The sequence below is a fragment of the Gnatocerus cornutus genome, chromosome 8 (genome assembly GCF_029298725.1).
Source record: "Gnatocerus cornutus isolate USDA-ARS CGAHR chromosome 8, icGnaCorn1.1, whole genome shotgun sequence".
NCBI lineage: Eukaryota > Metazoa > Arthropoda > Insecta > Coleoptera > Tenebrionidae > Gnatocerus > Gnatocerus cornutus.
This window is the reverse complement of record NC_142240.1, coordinates 9,389,635-9,406,924: the sequence shown is the minus strand read 5'-3', so window position 1 is coordinate 9,406,924 and position 17,290 is coordinate 9,389,635. Positions and strand designations below refer to the sequence as shown.

General features: G+C 33.8%; 4 protein-coding genes across 6 annotated transcripts in view; 3 read left to right on the top strand and 1 right to left on the bottom strand.

The window, feature by feature from the left end:
* Positions 1-34: 34 nt before the first annotated feature.
* Positions 35-1,069, top strand: LOC148169561 (uncharacterized). The gene is made up of 2 exons (XM_088043899.1): positions 35-166; positions 662-1,069. The coding sequence occupies exons 1-2, from the start codon at positions 146-148 to the stop codon at positions 1,016-1,018; spliced, it is 378 nt and encodes a 125-aa protein (XP_087900025.1). The 5' UTR covers positions 35-145; the 3' UTR covers positions 1,019-1,069.
* A 2,029-nt stretch (positions 1,070-3,098) lies between these two features.
* Positions 3,099-3,603, top strand: LOC148169560 (uncharacterized). The gene is made up of 2 exons (XM_088043922.1): positions 3,099-3,219; positions 3,266-3,603. The coding sequence occupies exons 1-2, from the start codon at positions 3,115-3,117 to the stop codon at positions 3,563-3,565; spliced, it is 405 nt and encodes a 134-aa protein (XP_087900048.1). The 5' UTR covers positions 3,099-3,114; the 3' UTR covers positions 3,566-3,603.
* Positions 3,604-12,008: 8,405 nt separating this feature from the next.
* Positions 12,009-14,055, top strand: LOC148169559 (uncharacterized). Its single transcript, XM_088043460.1, has 3 exons — positions 12,009-12,079; positions 12,301-12,630; positions 13,453-14,055. The coding sequence occupies exons 1-3, from the start codon at positions 12,065-12,067 to the stop codon at positions 13,945-13,947; spliced, it is 840 nt and encodes a 279-aa protein (XP_087899586.1). The 5' UTR covers positions 12,009-12,064; the 3' UTR covers positions 13,948-14,055.
* Positions 14,056-15,833: 1,778 nt separating this feature from the next.
* The window catches only part of Dop2R (dopamine D2-like receptor), an 89,526-nt gene continuing 88,069 nt past the window's right edge, over positions 15,834-17,290 (bottom strand). For all 3 annotated transcript variants that reach the window (XM_088043409.1, XM_088043410.1, XM_088043412.1), the window contains one exon: positions 15,834-16,935. In XM_088043409.1, the coding sequence (XP_087899535.1) occupies positions 16,721-16,935 (215 nt within the window). In that variant the 3' untranslated portion in view covers positions 15,834-16,720. The remainder of the gene's footprint in view (positions 16,936-17,290) is intronic.

Genomic DNA, 17,290 nt, shown 5'->3' with positions numbered 1-17,290 from the left:
GGTCCATGTAAAGTATTCTGGATGGTTACACCTATGAATTAATGATGTGGTTTCGATACGAGTCGTATTAGCATATTAGCAAATTGCAAGAATTCAGTCGACGTCAATAGTAGTGGTCAAAGAAAGTGGCACAGTTCTTGGCAATATGCGATCGGTGATCTTGCAGGTACTGATTAGATTCATTTACGTAATATTAATTATCAACTAATTGTCGGATTATAATTAATACAATGGCTGTGGGATAATCGAAGAGTTTAGTAGGGATTTAAGGTACAAACCGTGACCTAGTTGACTTCTTAACATAGCGATATTTAACATGTCTTACTAATAGTTGAAATTAGTTTAAACACTCGAGTAATTGAAGAAAATCGTAATGTTGGAAAATTCTCGGCGACCTTACCGCCCAAACAATGGCTTTTTGTGCTAATGGTCAAAATTATTGTACCTTAAATAATGTCATTGCTAGTAAAACAATGCGAGTAAGCACTAAGGCATCCAGAACCCACAACAAATCTTTTGTATTTTCGTAAAGTAGGTAATATTGGAGACCTTCCATTGTTATGCAACATCAAATTATGAAACTAATTACACGAATAATCCCCATCACGTATTTCGTGTCTCATTAACATTAATTATCGATACTAATAACAGTAGTTTACAGATTTTGTTGTTGTTCTTCGCCAGTGGAGAACTAGCGAAGCGCTCACCACTCGAACTGGGTTTAGTGTCATTCGCAGAGAAACCGCATCTTTCACACAACGGAACACATAAAGAAACCTCGATCGTGGGGGCACATACTCATAAGTGGATACCTGGACATGTGCATCACCATTCGTATATTCCTGCACATTTACACCATTTTTACGTACCTGCTCACACAGTTTTGGTGGCAAGAACGCTTTTTGTGCAGCCGGGGGTTTACAGTCCCTATAGGGAACATATAGGGGGGTTTGGAATCGGACTGGATGTTGGAGGACACGGAGCGGGGCATGGATACCATGTGGTGGTCAATTTGTAAACATTAATATTTATTTCTTCATTTAAATTTGTGATAAATCATTCCAATTTCGCTCACATTTTTATTGAACTTACTACCCTGAAAAGAAATTTCACCTGCCACTTTTAATTATAATGTTGGAAATTGCTTGAATTACCAGTTTATCTTTTCAATTAGATTAAATGGGAAGTTTAACCAGCGGTTAGACAGTCACAAAACGTCGATATTACTCATAAAATTGCACGTTTTAACTTTACAATTACCGACGCAAGCAAGGTCTTATCAAATGTGTAAACAAAAATTTACGAAGAGCTAATTAATTTAATTTTGTTGCTGTGGAGATTTTACTTCTTTCATCAGAGTATCATGGATAAGAACGACATTTTATGAACGAATTAGTTTGAAAATGGGCAGATCTTAAAACGATATCCAATTACGAACTGCCTGAAATTACAAAAGTTTTTCGAAGAAGACAAGACGAATTCAAATGGTTAAACCCAATTAATTTCTCCCAATTTCAAGCTGAAATATTGGATTCCAATAATTACCACACCGCTCCCTCACATGTTTATTCTCTGAAGTCCGTTTTGAATTTTTTAAACACTGTTTTGTACACTCAGCCAATTATCCACAAAATACGCTTGTAGGGGAAATCAAGGACATTTTTGTAATGCAGGGTCAGATGTGAACTAGTGAAATCTAACGTGGTGCAACTGAAATTATAGAGTTGACAATAATTAGCTTAGTTTGGAAAATAGTTATTTAACATATTAAATAATTCATGCACTTGTAATAGGATTCTTGTGGATTTGATTACACCACTATCGGTATGCAATGTGTAACAGCCCGCATTACCTAGAAGTGACATTTTTTCTGGAAAAACAGGGAAAAACTGCGTCGGAAAAAGTAGTGGACGACTCAACATTTTTTATGATTCTAACTAAATTTCTTCGGATCTCCGGACATCTGTAGTAATTTAAGCGTTTTTTGTTCAAGAATTTCCAACAATAATAAGAGTTTTGTTTAAATAAACTTCATAAGATTTGAATTTTTTAGCTTCTCTTTTACACTTTAATAAGAAAAATGCTAAAATAGTCATGCATTTCCGTGTTTAAGGAAAGTTTAAAACATTCCAAGACTACGGTAAATCTTCCAGCAAAAGTATAAGAGGCGGGTTTTAATTATTTACATTACAAAATGTTTTGAAATTAACTCAGATTGCTTAAAAGACGATTTTCATATTTAATTAATTATTCGTTCGTTGCTAAACCGTAATACCATAAAATTAATTACAAATTACGATAACTGACTAATTTTTATTTGGGGGTTCCTCAAAACAAAAGTTCTTCACATGAATTAACATAATTTATTTTAAAAATAATTGGAAGAAGTTTCAGAGTTTCGTAATTCTATGCACATAAATCAATTAACCTTATGTACTGCATATCTGAAAAGTTTTTATCTTCAGTATTGTTCGTTTCAGACATGTATGTCAAATACAATCGCCTTGTAACATTTTACAATTTCTTTCGTTTTTTTCTTGGATTTACCACAAAATCCAGACTTGTGGTAAACCTACCCTCTGAATAGATTTCGTAACTGCACAATTTGATATTATTTCGGATAATCCTGTGATAATGCGGCGCTGAAATAGAAAAATCAATATTTTTTTCATATTGACGTTCCGGTGGATACGTGAGCTAATAACCCACACAACCTTCCCTGAGTTTCACAACTGAAGAAAACTGATTTGACACTGACGTGTTCGAGTCAATTATGGCCGTATTGTTATACAAACCTTTAAATGTTAATTTTTTATCAGTAGAAGAAAAAACGCCTTTATCAGTGTCAATATCTCAAAAAAGCCGAAACCTTGACGCGTGGAAAAATTGCGTCAAGACGTCACACTCCATTAATCTCGATTGTTATTGATTAACTTATTAAGATGATGGAGAGCGTTTCACCCTTATGAAAAATGGGATGATGAGACATAATCAAAACCAGGCATCGAAATGTGTAATTATTTCAATAACGACACGCAAGTGCCTACGAAACAATAAATAAAAACTTCCTTTTAACCTTAGCAGTGTCGCAATCTTACCTTGGAAGGGGTTGCAATGTTGACTGCCCCTTCTTCGGACGTCAGTGCGTATAAATATGTCCAAAATGTTCACAGTTTACATACACACTGTACCTACCAACAAATCATCATGAAATACTTGGTGAGAAGTCTTTGTGATTTGCATAAAACTTAGTGGTGTGTTTCAGGCTCTCTTTTTAGTGCTCGCAGTAGCAGTCCTGGCCGAAGAGGAAGTTAAGAAGACCACCAAAAGAGGAGCCATCGGTTACGGATATGGAGGATATGGATTAGGAGGATACGGATCAGGATACGGATATAATTACCCTTATTACTCCAGTTACTACTCTCCAGTGTACAGCAAAGTTAGTTACGGGCTAGGACACGGAGGATATTACGGGGGTTACTACCCCTACTATGGTGGTTATCACGGTTATGGTGGATATGGAGGATATGGAGGGTATGGAGGATACGGAGGATACGACTGGTGATACCAAAAACTCATGTAAATATGTAATTACTTGTGTATTGTAACTCAAATTATAATACCTCTACTAATAAAGAATTTAAAAAAGTCGCTCGAGTTATTTCTAGGGTAATAACTCTTAATTTGATGATTTTGTCGCAATGTTAATTAAAAGTAACAAGTCGCCACAAATTCTTACATCACACGCAACTGAACTCTTTGAAATTAAATGGGGCAATTTCAATTTATAGTAATAAAGTTATGGAAGCGTCGATTTATTTTGCATAATAACATAATAATTAAAATCTGGAATAGCTCATAAATATTGTTCAATTTCCAATTTATTATTATATTAAATATGCAGAATGTTTGGAGTTATAACAGAGTCTCTCCTGACTTTCTAAAAAAAATGTGATTACTGTGTGGGCTTAATTCTTATACCGTATTGCTTTGAATATAAGACGCACCCAAATTTTCAGAATATAAGACCAGTCCTGTTTCAGATGAAAAATTATTCAGACTATATGGATTACACTTTACACAAAAATTTAACAAGGCTGATATTTGGTAATACTTTTTATTGAATGTAATTATTAATTAAATACATATAGTAGACTGTATTCATTCGCGTCTCCGCGTTATCTGAGCAACCTGTGGTTTTAAATTTCTCCGTGTTATCCAATCCAATCCAGAATTTTATCCGAGTTTTTCCAGAAATTAAATAATGTTCACAAAAAACGCCGTATGAAATCCAAAGACGGTTACACTATCGATTAAATCTATAACTGCGATGAAACTGATAGCCCAGTCAACAAAGACAATGAAATCGACATACACAAATTCTAAAAGAAATTTTTGTCAATTGTACAACAAATAAAAACAATAATAAGTTGATTTTTCGTGCAATAGTTTTTCGTTCAAACAGTCTTTGCAGTTTTAATTATCCGAGCAAAGGCTGGTTCACATTAGTTTGGTTAATCGAGAGTCTACTGAAGGTACATTAAACTGAAGAACATAAAAAAATTACTTAAACGAAAATATCTAAGTACAATTTGTACAACTCCGACTGGAAGAAATGCTATTTTGATTTATCGACTCATCTTATAAGTTCATTGATTATATTATAAGACGCACCTGGAATATAAGACGCACGCAAAAACGAGAAAAAACTGCGTTTGATATTCGAAACAATACGGTAGTTTAACTGTAAAAAGACATGCGACCACTGAATGGAACCTTTCGAGATTTTAAATTGACATTGTAGATTCCATGCAGTTGTCAGGAATACCTGAGATCCTGTTCCCTTAAATTGGTGATGTGGTGCAACAGATGATTCTCGAGGCAGAACTTTATGACATTCTGGCCACATGAAAATCGCAATAATTTAAACATAAAACAATCATTCTTGGACGAAATACGGCTACTAACTAAACAATTTATTGGTAGTTACGTAAATTCTCAAAGCAAAGCGCAAAAAAATATGCGAACAATAACATAGAAGTCTCTTTTTTTGCAAAAAAAATAGAAGCAAACGTAAGGATTACTTTAAGCCCAGTCAACAAAAACATCGGATATACGTGAAAAATAAACATATTTCTAAAAGTTTGAGACTTTTGTCAATAGTACATCAAGTAAAAAGAATAATAAATGCCAATTTGCGGCATCTTAAGGCGAGTGCCAAGACATTTTTCTTATGGAGAATCCCATGTAAAGTATCGTCTAAATATTTCGCTTATTTTTTAATGTATCAGTTTCGTTCTTATTCTCAACTGCTTGTATTCACATTTTCTTCTAAAACTAAGAATCAAACATTGGAAAAAACATTTAATTTAAAAGTTAAATGACTTGAAAATTCGATAATTTAGGGGTAGTTTTACGAATAATGCATATTGGTATTAACTTACTCACTTAGTGCAAAATGACAAAACTATGTCAAAGCCGAAAGAAGATCAGTTAAACCGTCCCAGATAAAACAATTAAAAATGCGTCTTTGTGTGCGTTTTGACTTACCTACAAATAAGAGAATATTTACCGAATTAATTTGAGTTGGCACCTATAATAGAAGATCTAGTGTTATAACAATAGAATAGAAGTTTATGTCCGATTTTTGTGAATTTTTAAACTTAGAATTAGTAAAGAATACTTTCAAAATCACTTTCCCGCTAAATTTAAATCGATATCAATAAAATTGGTCTAGTTATGAGAGAGATAAACTAAAAAATTTTCAATCGAAGCTCTGAACTTTGCAGATAATTTACGACTAGGATCCGGTCCGAAAGTTTCTTAAAAAAATGAAATTTTTTTACTGTGTGTAAAAAATTCCAAAAAAACATATTAGAAAATAAATACGTGGAGGAATTAAGATTTGACGTTAATTAAACTACTTATTAGAAATGTAATTTTAGTCACGTTTTTATGATTGAATTTATTCAGAATATTTACTATACACAAAATTAAATTTATTTACCAAAAATTAATTGGATCCTTCTTTCAGTTTAAGAATTGGTTGATTTTGCCAAATAGTAATTTTTTTTTAACGATTAAACGATTTAATTAGTAATGATAGTTTTAAAAAACCAAATAAAAACAAAGAGTTGATTTTGTGCTCTCTTGCTGACCTTACTTGACAAATTTGAACAGTTTCTGTATGAACGCATTGTAATAATTTCCAAAAGATCTAAATACAAAAGCATAATAGATCCAAAATAGACCTCAGTAGGTTGAATTAAGCATAATCAGAGAATAACCTCAAAGGAGAATGTGAGAGATATCCAAAATTGTCCTTGATTTCTTCATAGCTGGAAATGATTTTGTAGCTTTTGAAAAAGTTCGCTTAGTCCTTTGTTTCTTGAAAGGTGGATCTGCTATTCAGACGGTCGATTTATCAGTGAACGCCTGTTATTATTGTCGCTTTATAAGATAAGAACAATTTTAAATGATTTAAATTTAAATTAAGACGAATAAAATTTACCTTATGAAGTAAAGGGTGTCGTCTGCAACGCCAAATCAATCTTTACCTCTTCAGTTGTCTTGGTTTTAAATTTTAGTAAAATTCATTCACAAATAACAAAGATATAATAGAGGTCAAAATTCTTAAATGGGCCAACTTGTATATTTAATTAAATTTTCAGTTTATCAAATTTGCAGCACTTTTGTAATTTTGTTTGTATAGTTTATCAAAAGCATTTTAAGTCACTCACGATGTCACTCACGATGCTGCAAATTGAGATTTATTGTTTTTATTTGTTGTACAATTGACAAAAATTTCAAAACATTTGGAATTATGTCTATTTCATTGTATTTAGTGACTGGGATAAATATTGTAAACAAATTAGTCGTCCTGAAGTTATGGTCCCCAAGATTGAAAGTCCTCTAGTTCAGTTATTTTTTTAACAAACAATGAACAACTCTAAAAAATATTTTAAAGTTATGGATTGGCTAGTTTGGTTACAATTAAATTAATTCTAATTTTAATTTATTCATATTATAAATTCATTGTGATGATAACATTACCATTTTATAATTATAACTAAATAGGTATAAATTAAATCATAATTCATTGTGAATTATGACAATAACAATTTTCAGGAAATTTAGTAGCTTCTATCTTTTTCAATATTAAATTTTAGTGCAAACTTTTGACGATGCTGACGCAATTCTCAAATATTGATTTTCTATTTCTAAAGTAAATTATTTATCAATAAAAATTTTGGGACTGACGAAGGCAACCAACAATACTTCTGTTTACTTTCCTGCATTGATAAATTGTGCTTCATTTCCAGAATGACGTTCATTTCTCTATTTACTATTTATATTGACAAAGTAATCTGTTCGACGTTTTATGAGAGTGCAATGTCGTAACTACATATTAATTTAAGTTTTATTTTCAAAAATTATCTTCATATTATTTCTAAACTAAGCTCAATTTGTGTTATGTTATGACGGAACAAAAGCTGAGAGGATAAAAATAGCAACAAAACTTGCATTGACTGAATATAGAACAAAAATTTTACATTTATTTACATTAAATACATATACAGTGAATACAGTTTGTAAAAAAGAAATATAAAACACAAATTCAAAGTTCAAAATAAATTTAATTTCCTTTACTCCTCTGGAATGTTTTCATTAACAATGCACACTTTTTGTGAAAGCTGCTGTAATAGCAGTAGTTTTCTTTTCGAATAACTAAATATTAATGCGAAAAATTTTACAATCAATTTCATCGGAGCTACCGCAGTTTTTTGTCTTTACCTTGAAACATACTTTAAATTTTTAGGTTTCTAATCCTTGTAACAACTGAATTGCGTGTCCATAAAACAGTCTTATACAAACTTTTGTACGATTTACGCCATTCTCGTGACACTGACATTCGTGCGTAAAATGGAACGTCTGCTCAATAAAATTGGTAATGAAAAGAAAGTATTGTTACCAGAATACTTCAAATTACCAAGAAACACAAAAATTATTTGTTGGACCAAAACACGTCATTAGAATTTCGTAATAATCTCTCATATAATTTTTTTGTAATTTAGCGAGCATTCACTTGTGAGTTGTTTGGAACCAAATTATGTTATATTTGTCACGAGACGATCCAGCGCGTAGCATTAAACTTGTCTGGCGCTTTCTAATTCTCGATAAATCATTATAATATACGATAATTTTTGAGATTACATCTGGAAAAGTACCTGGTAAAGAAAGCGAAATTCACTTCCGATTTGTCCAGCCCAACCCACCTTGTTTGTAAGGTCTAGTTCAGAACGTAACACTGCATCGGAGCTACCTGTTTTAATGAAAATGTACGAGCAGTGTGACTTTGGGGAAAAAAATGTACGAAAGTGAAAAAATTTCAGTCGTGAGTTGATTAAACTCAAACATTTTTTTGACTCAATTCTAATTTATGCAAATGTGGACATGCCGGAGGTAAATGCATTTGACACCGAGTGGGAAAAATACTTGAATTTTAATTAATCGTCTTACATAAAAAATTAGATCCATCAAGTTATAGCGAATATTATTATTTTAATTCGTTTGAATTTCAGGGCAGTTTTGTAACGGACTGAAATGTTAAAAGTGACGTTATGGGAAGAATGAGGTTGCTCTCAATGTAAATAACATGTTGCTACTAAAAATAAGAAGAGAAATAAGCCGAGAATTCTGTCAAATATGAATTTTAATGCGGAATTTTGAATATTTTTGAGGGTGATTTACTCGTCAATTTAGCGTGCTCTGATTTGAAATTTATTTGATTGTTAATGCGTGGTATGAGATATCTCTGGTGACTGCGCTGAATATTAGTGAAAATCGTTGCAGCATAATGCATCTAAAGCTGAAGGTTTATTGATTCGTGCGGTAAATACATAATTTTGTAATTACATGAACGAGATATGTGGTGCCATTTACATGAAGTTTCACGCTGAGGGAGTCATTTGAATCCGAAATAACAGCAAAAACTTGGTAAATCTGTTATCCCCATCTAGACTTGAGACGAAACATCAAGAGACAGCAAGTAAGAGTCTACGTCGCAGACTAATTAAGTGATGAGTGTTTACTCTTCACTTATAATTTTAGAATTGCGATCTCAACATGTCATCATAAAATTAGAGAGCATAAAAGATAATTAGGAGAATTCAGAAAGAAAATTCTACTGTACATTGAGATCAATTGATGCATCAGAAAAGTACGCGCGTAATCATGTAAGGAAGTGCTCAATATATTAAACCTGTGAATGTTAACTCTCACCGTTTCTTTGATGTTGTAACCGGCAATGAAACTTGCATGGACAACGATGCATAATGTCGATCTCGACAAAACGCAATTATCTGGTTTAAAAATAGAAAATTTATTTAAAACGCAAGATCTCCAGGCAGATTCTTGCCTCCGAGAATTTATCTCTTCATTTCTGTCGTATTAGATGTGAATGAATAAACACATTCTCTTACGGGTAATTAATTTGAAAATCACATCGATTTTGTAATCTCGTACCATTTTGAATTCACATTTACTCGACGTTCTAAACTGCATTCCATTCTAGATCATCAATTAGTGCAGATATTTCGGACCGAGCTGTATAACGAATCTTTCACTTTCTGTTGGAAACTTCGAAATTAATTGGTTATTAAGCCACGTGAGAATAAATTTAGAGAGTTGTTTTTTTGTAAAAAAAAGTGTAATGAGTTTGAGTCATTGATAAAGTCCGGGACGATACAAAACCATTCCAAAGTTATTTGTTAAAATTGAATCTGCTCCTGAAGTGAAGTACAAATTAAATTAGTGGTTTTGTGTGGACGCCGCAAATGTTATTCAAGTCTTTTTTGGCCCAGTCGGAAATAATTTTGAAGTAAAGAAGACTAAAAAAATAGTTACAACACTGTGAATTCAAGGCTAAGTGACAGGAAAGTGGAACAAAATAATGATCATTGAAAATATCGCGATGATAAATCAAATCACACCGTGGATCATTAACTCATTATGCACTTATTTCTGGTTGGTTTTAAGGTCACATATCGCAATTTTGAAGAAACTCAGTAGCAACTCGTTAATAAAAACGCCATTTTCCCCCGTTTCGTCCACACCTTCAGTGTTAAAACCGAACAGCACGCTAATTTTTATAGAGCACGCCATTGTTGTAATGTAAATTTTAATTGTGTCGTTATTTCTAATACAGTTCAGCAAAAACAACGCTTTGGTCAGTTTTTATTGGCGTTTTGAGTGGTATTCACTTCATCCAACATTTACCCAAATTATAACAATGGCAATTACGCAATGAAATTGCTGATTCTGCACTCCCATGCGTGTTTGTGTGTTGCCGAAATTTATTTAAATAAAATTACAAGCGAACTGTTATGGTCTTATCCACCTCTCCCATTCTTTATTGTCGACGATCATTATCATTAATAACAGGGTTGATATTACGAAAGACTTGAAAAGAGAAATTTCACATGACTCCCGGTGAAATTAGTTTATATTTAAATCATCGAATTATGTCATTGCTATGCAATCTTGTTTTACTTTGAGGATACCGGATTCTTAGCAGACTTTCTTCCGTTCTAGTATTTGTTGCTTTGTTTAGAGAAGGTAGCGAGCAAGGAAATACGAGATGGATTCACGTGTGTGATTAATGCTGTACTTACTTTCAAAAACGCGGCGATTAATTGTTGTAATTAGAGCAATGCGTCTCAATTGTGTTTTTTCTGGTTTCACAAAACCTCTAGTAAACAGCTAATGATTAATCACAGTGATATTAAAACTACTAAATATCAGAGGTTACACCGGAAATCAGTGCCCTGCAACAGGAAATGCAACGTTAATTTGCTTTAAAGCAAATTTATGCTTAGCGAGTGTCCTAAGTTTTATTAAATACACGGAATCATAAACATAAATTAAAATTAATATTTTTATTCAAACTGCGAAGGTCAAGTTTCACTATTTTTAACGAATGGCTTTTCTTTTATATTGCAAAACTCACACGTTAGTCCTTATTTTTGTCTGATTTTCATCGGTCATTCTTTGCGACCGTAAAGTTTTGGTAGAATAAAGTTTGCATGACCCATTTAACTATTCTCAACGCTATAAAACTTTTTATTTTTCCCGCTTTTACAAATGTAAAAATATAAGTATGTTTTATTCACAAATTCTGATCGATGGAGGGAAGTTTTAGAGCTACATATAAAGTTATCCCAAGTCATTTTATCCGATTTAAAGATGACTGAATTTTTTAGGATGGAAATGTGTTTTATTTTGCATATTTTAATTAACACTTATACTTTCTTCTTTCAACCGTAAAATTATTATCTTTTTCTAGAGAAAAACTGCGGTATTCTTCGTGAGCGAGAAAATATGAAAATCTAACATAAATGTTAATGTATTAAAATATGTTTTGTGGGAAATATAATTATTTTAGAAAATCAGAAAATTGAATGATAAACCGCAAAGAAGATGTTGAGAAAGCAATGAGGCGAAACATATTAATCCATTGAACAAGGTGGGCAACCTATTTTTTTAAATTAATGAACAATGCCCAATCTGATGTTGAGACCCGGAATTTGAAATTTTACTCCAAGTGGCACAACTCCGGTACCTCTTTGAAAAGTGATACATTTAACAACTTGAATCTACTTTTAAATTTATAAAAAAAAACGTTTTTAAAATAAATATGACACCCACTTTAGCTATGATATAATTAAATTTTAATTAAAAATTGTTGGATGATGCACATCTGCTGGTTGTTGCACATGCTGCAATAAAATTTATAAAATACCACAAAAGGTGATGCTAAAGCATCTGAATACGCAAGCCATGTCTGTAATGTAAGAATTTAAAATTTATGATAAGCTTATCGAGTAAAAACACAGTTTTAGTTTTCAGTAATCGGCGAACAATGAAAAGTCAAGAAGGAGGGGTAGAAAAAGGGCGTGTTTGGAGAAAGGAGATCACCAGGAAGTTGAAGATATATAACGAGCTGGAACCCTCTTGAGCATACACACTCTCACTGAAACTGTTCACCAACTCATCACGCAGCACCATGAAATTCCTCACCGTGAGTAAATTTTTAGTGTCAGTGCTCTTGTGAATAAAAAAAAGGTTTCCAATATTGATGAAAGTGATTAACTACCGTCCTTTAGCATCAAATTTAATTGCACGCCAAACCGACCGTTTTATGTAAATTTATCTCATTCGCATTCAACGCCTCAAAACGCAATAAAATAGTGCTCAGCGACATTTTCAACTAATTAACTTTCATTTTCGACTTGTTCTCAGTTGGCGGTTCTTGCATTGGTCACTCTCACCAGAGGACAAGGAATCCAAAATAAGCGAGGACTCGCCGCCTCCCAACAGGCGTACTCAGCTCAAGCTCCCGCTACCGCTTTAGCTTATACCAAAGTGCAACAACCGGTGCAAAAAACCGTGGTCGCCGCATCCCCACAACCCCAGTTCTACACCCAACAAGCTGCCGCCCCCTCGGCGTATGCCCTGCCTGTCCAACAGCAATATCAATATCAACCTCAAGCACAAGCTGTCGCCTATGCCCAACCAACCCTTACTAAGTACGCGGCCGCCCCCGCACCGGCGGTGGATGCTGTAGGCAAGGTATTGTATCGATTCAGACAATTTTTAGTCATACTTAATCCAGCTACAATTAGCTCAGATAATTGACAACGAAAATAACAGCGCGTTCCTGCTGAATGTCTGCAGTTCTTAATTTGATAAAATTGCAGATCGTACAAAGACTGTTATTTTGCTCTTTCAGGTGGAAAGAGGTGCAGTTTGTATGCATACTTTGTTCTAAACTCGTGACTTTCTTTTAGCTAATTATTTCCACTATTCTGTATATTCTGCCGCGATTTCACGCCAAATGTTTCGGAAACGAAAAATCGTAAACTTCAATTCCATTTTGGCAACGCATTAATTCCTTTATTATATCTGAAAAAAAGTCTCAATAAATCGATAATTGTGGTCAGATATAAATATAAATCTTAAATGGTCTGACCTTTCAGAACCAGTGTTACATAAAACAATAACTTTCCCTTAAACCAGATAAAAGAAAAATAATGTCATCGTTTGAAAATCAATCAGATAAAATAATTTATATTCTGCTCCACGTGAGCATTTACATAACACCGCACTGGTTGTAGCCCAGAGCCACACATCTTCTCATCCCAACTTTCTTAAAAATTGATCTGATGCATCACGTATTTATGTGATAATCCCACCGCCTTCGGGTCAGTTCAAGGACCTTACTTTTCCATGTTACACATCTAATGAATATTCCGATCAAACTCTAATCGCTTTCTTCTCAATAAGAGTAATTCGAAAGAAATTAGAAAGCTTGAAGGTCGTTCCATTCACCTTGACCCTTGAAAATCATATCCGCGAAAGTGAAATTAAATTTCCAATTAATTAAATCTGCAGGTGGCGGCGTACCGACAACCATTCTCATTGGCCAACGATGTCTCGTCCTTCACCTACTCCAGTCCGGTCGTGCAGTACAACAATTTGGGACTTTTATCGCAAGTCGTCGGAAAGTTTGCCTCCGCTCCTGTACAAGCCAAGACTGCACCGGCTCCTGCCGTTTACCAAGCCCAAGCCGCTCCAGCTCCTCAACAGTTCGCTTATGCTGCCGCACCAGTAGCTCAGAAATACGCTTTGCCTGCTCAGACTCAGAGATACGTTGCTGCCCCTCAACAGTACTTAGCTCAAGCACCACAACAACAATACGTTTCAGTTCCTGCTTCTCAAGCTCAAGCTTATAGTGCTCAGGCGTTGCAAGCTGCCGCTCAAGCTTCTCAAGCTTATACGGCTCAGGGTGCTCAGAGTATTCCTCAGTCGTTTTACGCTCAGGCGCCACAGTATTACACTAACCAACAGGTCAAACAAGGCAATCCGGGAGTTGCGTACGCTCAGTGAGAAGACCGATTTAGTCATTTTGTACATAATTCCTAGTTGCTAGACTGTTAAGCTAAGGCAATACCTTATAGTATTACCGTGAGGTGTTATTATTTAATAAAGGTTTTTTACAAAACTTATTTTTGGAGATTTTTATTGCTTAAGTAATAATACTGCGTTCCACTTGATGATGGATTAAACAAATTTGAAGGAATGTAAAGGAATTTGAAGAAGCTAAAGCGTTTAGAGAATGTAAAAATAGCCAATCTCTGAAGCGAGAAGGAATCCAAAGTCTTATTAGGAATTCGATAGGTATGGAATCTGAAATTTTTCATAAACCTGAAAATTTAAGGCAGTACAAAAGAATCAAAAAAGACATTCAAACCGATAAATTTCAATTTAATCATTCAGCTTGTTAGTGATTTAATCAATATAAAGTCATGTCTTGCTTGGACGACTCCTTTTAATTTTATTACACTTTTCAGATGAATATTCTTGAGCGTTTCTACCCTGAAGAACAGTACCGAGTTTTATGCAAGAATAAATCATCCAGGTGCAAATTCTTGTCCGTTCGTTCAATTAAGAAAGTGGTAATTTCAGCTCGTTGATTTACTTCCTGCAAATATTTTTTTAGTATGAAAATGATACAAAATTATTAATCCGAACAGTAACTGTAACTTTGTTTACATAAACTTATTTAATTTCATTGATTTTATATTCTTCTTTGATTGTTTCGTCGCAACTCAAACAGTTGAGGACCAGTTTTCGTGGGTTCTTTGGGGCCCCTAGGTCAAAGTTCAAAATACCACTCGCAATGGGGTAAATGTTTAATTACGTAACGTGCGTTGTTCCATGTTTCTTTGTATTCTTTTTATTCATGGAAAATACAACATCAATGCCATATTATATTGTGTCTTTGAAGAGTAACTACCCATGGGAAATCGTAAAAAAGATAGAGATAACTGTTATTTCCGCCATTTATAGATTATTGTGAGAAAACAATCGGATATCCTTGAAGAAGTCACTGTGTGTTGACGGGCTTATCGTTCATCATTTAACAATAAAATTGACAAGGAATAAATAATAAATAAAAAATGTTTGTTTATTTCATGTTGAAAAACTGAAAGGGTTTTCAGTAATCACAAAATTTTCCTGCAATATTTTCATAAAAGCTATCCTTATTTTGAATTAAAAACACATAATTTACAGGCATTCATTCTAATAATCTAATAATATTATCCTACACGTGCAGAACACAGTTTTTGCATGTTTTTCACTGTATTGAGTAAACAGTTTATACTCACAAAATATTTTAATTTCATGATTACATGGCTCGCAAATAGCAAATAAATGGACACTTTCATTTAACTTTTTGCAATATTTAAAAATCAGTTCAATTTATTTGGGCTTTTCCAATTTCTCTTTAACAATTCACGGCGTGATCAGTTTCGGGAGATAAAAACTGCGCAACAATGTACAAATAAAATGGATGATACGTTATGATTAAATTACAACCATGCATTCATTCAGGGTCTATTAAAGTGATGATAGATCCGGGCTATCGACAAAATTCCCAGCTGAATTTATTAGTTTTACCTCGGTCGCCCGCTAAAATTGAGTTTTAGGTATCCATTTTTCAACTTCCGTGTTATGAAGGATGTCGTACAGCGAGACAAAAAGTGTTTATGGTGTATGAATATTTATTTTCTGAAAATAGTTAACAGAGGAGAAACTTACCTTGTGAAATTGGACGTTGGCCCGGAATGTCTCCGAGACTGTAAATGTAAATTTCCAATTTACGATAAGGTCTCCCGGTGCACCGCGTCAAACTTGTCTCGAGTATTTCGTGCTCTATTAACATATTGCGTGTTAATAATAAAACTTGAGAGTTATAAGAAATAGCTTTATTAACAGTAGATATATTATGTCCATTGCAATGCTCCTAGTATAATACATCCTATCTTACAGTATTATGATAATAAGCGTAAGGTTTTTGATTTTACAAAGGGATGGAAGTATCAGAGCAAACGTTTGTAAAAATGGGGCTCAAAAAGTGTGCCTGAAGCGATGGCTGCAAACACACGCATTTTCACAAATGTTGCTATGTTCACAGAGGACATATTACTGCAAGTTAAGAGCTAATACTGATTTTAAAATGTACCACCGAAATTATTTGCAACTTTATTTACATTTATGTACATGGAAAGAACGCAATTTCAAATGCTCGAGTAGTAAGAGCGCATCATTAGGGGAAAAAGTCTGCGTGTGATGTTGGTTGCATAACGAAATTTCACCCTCATGTTGCGAAGAATGATATTGTTCTACAGCAGCTGTAAAATTTGATATTTACATAACGAGTAACTTAACAATATCAAACGTTTTTTAAAATTAATCTAGTCTAACTTTAGAGCGATCACAGAATATATTTGGAATGAAAGTACTTGATTGACTCCGTTGAAGGGAGCCAACATTTACAAAAACACTAATTATTATCAATGATTGAAGCTCGTTTTGCGTGGGCTTTTAATATTCCAATGAAAGTTGATGATATGTCTATAATAAATTCGGAATCTCCTTATTCGCCTAACAAACGATAAATGAGAGAAAGAGACAAGAAACTAAACCGCTGAGTCATCAGGTACAGGATAATAATAATGACACAAGCTTGAGCAAAGAAACGCAAAAATTCAATTCAGGATATACATGTCTTTTTGAACATCGTTTATGTACATTGAGCAAGAGAAATTTTATAAAAGAGTTCGAACTGAAGATTACTTACAAATCTAAAGTTAAATTAAGGCCCGAGGAACATTAATTTCTTGAAGGCTTTCCTAAATTCCGGATTAAATATCGTATAGATGACTGGATTCACAAAACTGTTCATGTACCCCAACCAAGTTGTGAGGAGGAATGCAGCCACCCCCGGCTGACACGGCAGATTGAGCTTGCTACACATCGCGTCCATAATATTGCATGTGAAAAACGGCACCCAACAAATGAGGAAGACCCCTGCAACACAAAACACGACCTACTTTTTTACCAGAAAACAACACCGTTTGTTGGCGGCCACTACGGGAATTTCCTCGTCATTTTTTAATCCGTCCGGGATTGGTGTTAATTGATTTAATTAAGCTCGGTTTGCTGCAACAAAGTTTATCGTTCGATTTTTGTCGTTCCAATCGGAATTAAAATCTCAACGGACGACATTCATTCAAATGTAACAAGATGTTTCTTTGCCAGTGAGGGCCTCGTTATTCGACATCGGTAAAGCACAAGTTTTCTTTTGAATAGACGGATGAAAACTTTTTATACCGTCACTTTAGAAGGGACTTTTCATCTTTTTAGATAAAACGGTACAAAACTA

Bases quoted from the DNA above. Each gene is read 5' to 3' on its own strand.
- LOC148169561 (XM_088043899.1), top strand. From the start codon at position 146: ATGCGATCGGTGATCTTGCAG. The intron at 167-661 runs GTACTGATTAGA...AGTAGTTTACAG, and splicing joins TGCGATCGGTGATCTTGCAG to ATTTTGTTGTTGTTCTTCGC.
- LOC148169560 (XM_088043922.1), top strand. From the start codon at position 3,115: ATGTTGACTGCCCCTTCTTCGGACGTCAGTGCGTATAAATATGTCCAA. The intron at 3,220-3,265 runs GTGAGAAGTCTT...GGTGTGTTTCAG, and splicing joins AAATCATCATGAAATACTTG to GCTCTCTTTTTAGTGCTCGC.
- LOC148169559 (XM_088043460.1), top strand. The intron at 12,631-13,452 runs GTATTGTATCGA...TTAAATCTGCAG, and splicing joins CGGTGGATGCTGTAGGCAAG to GTGGCGGCGTACCGACAACC.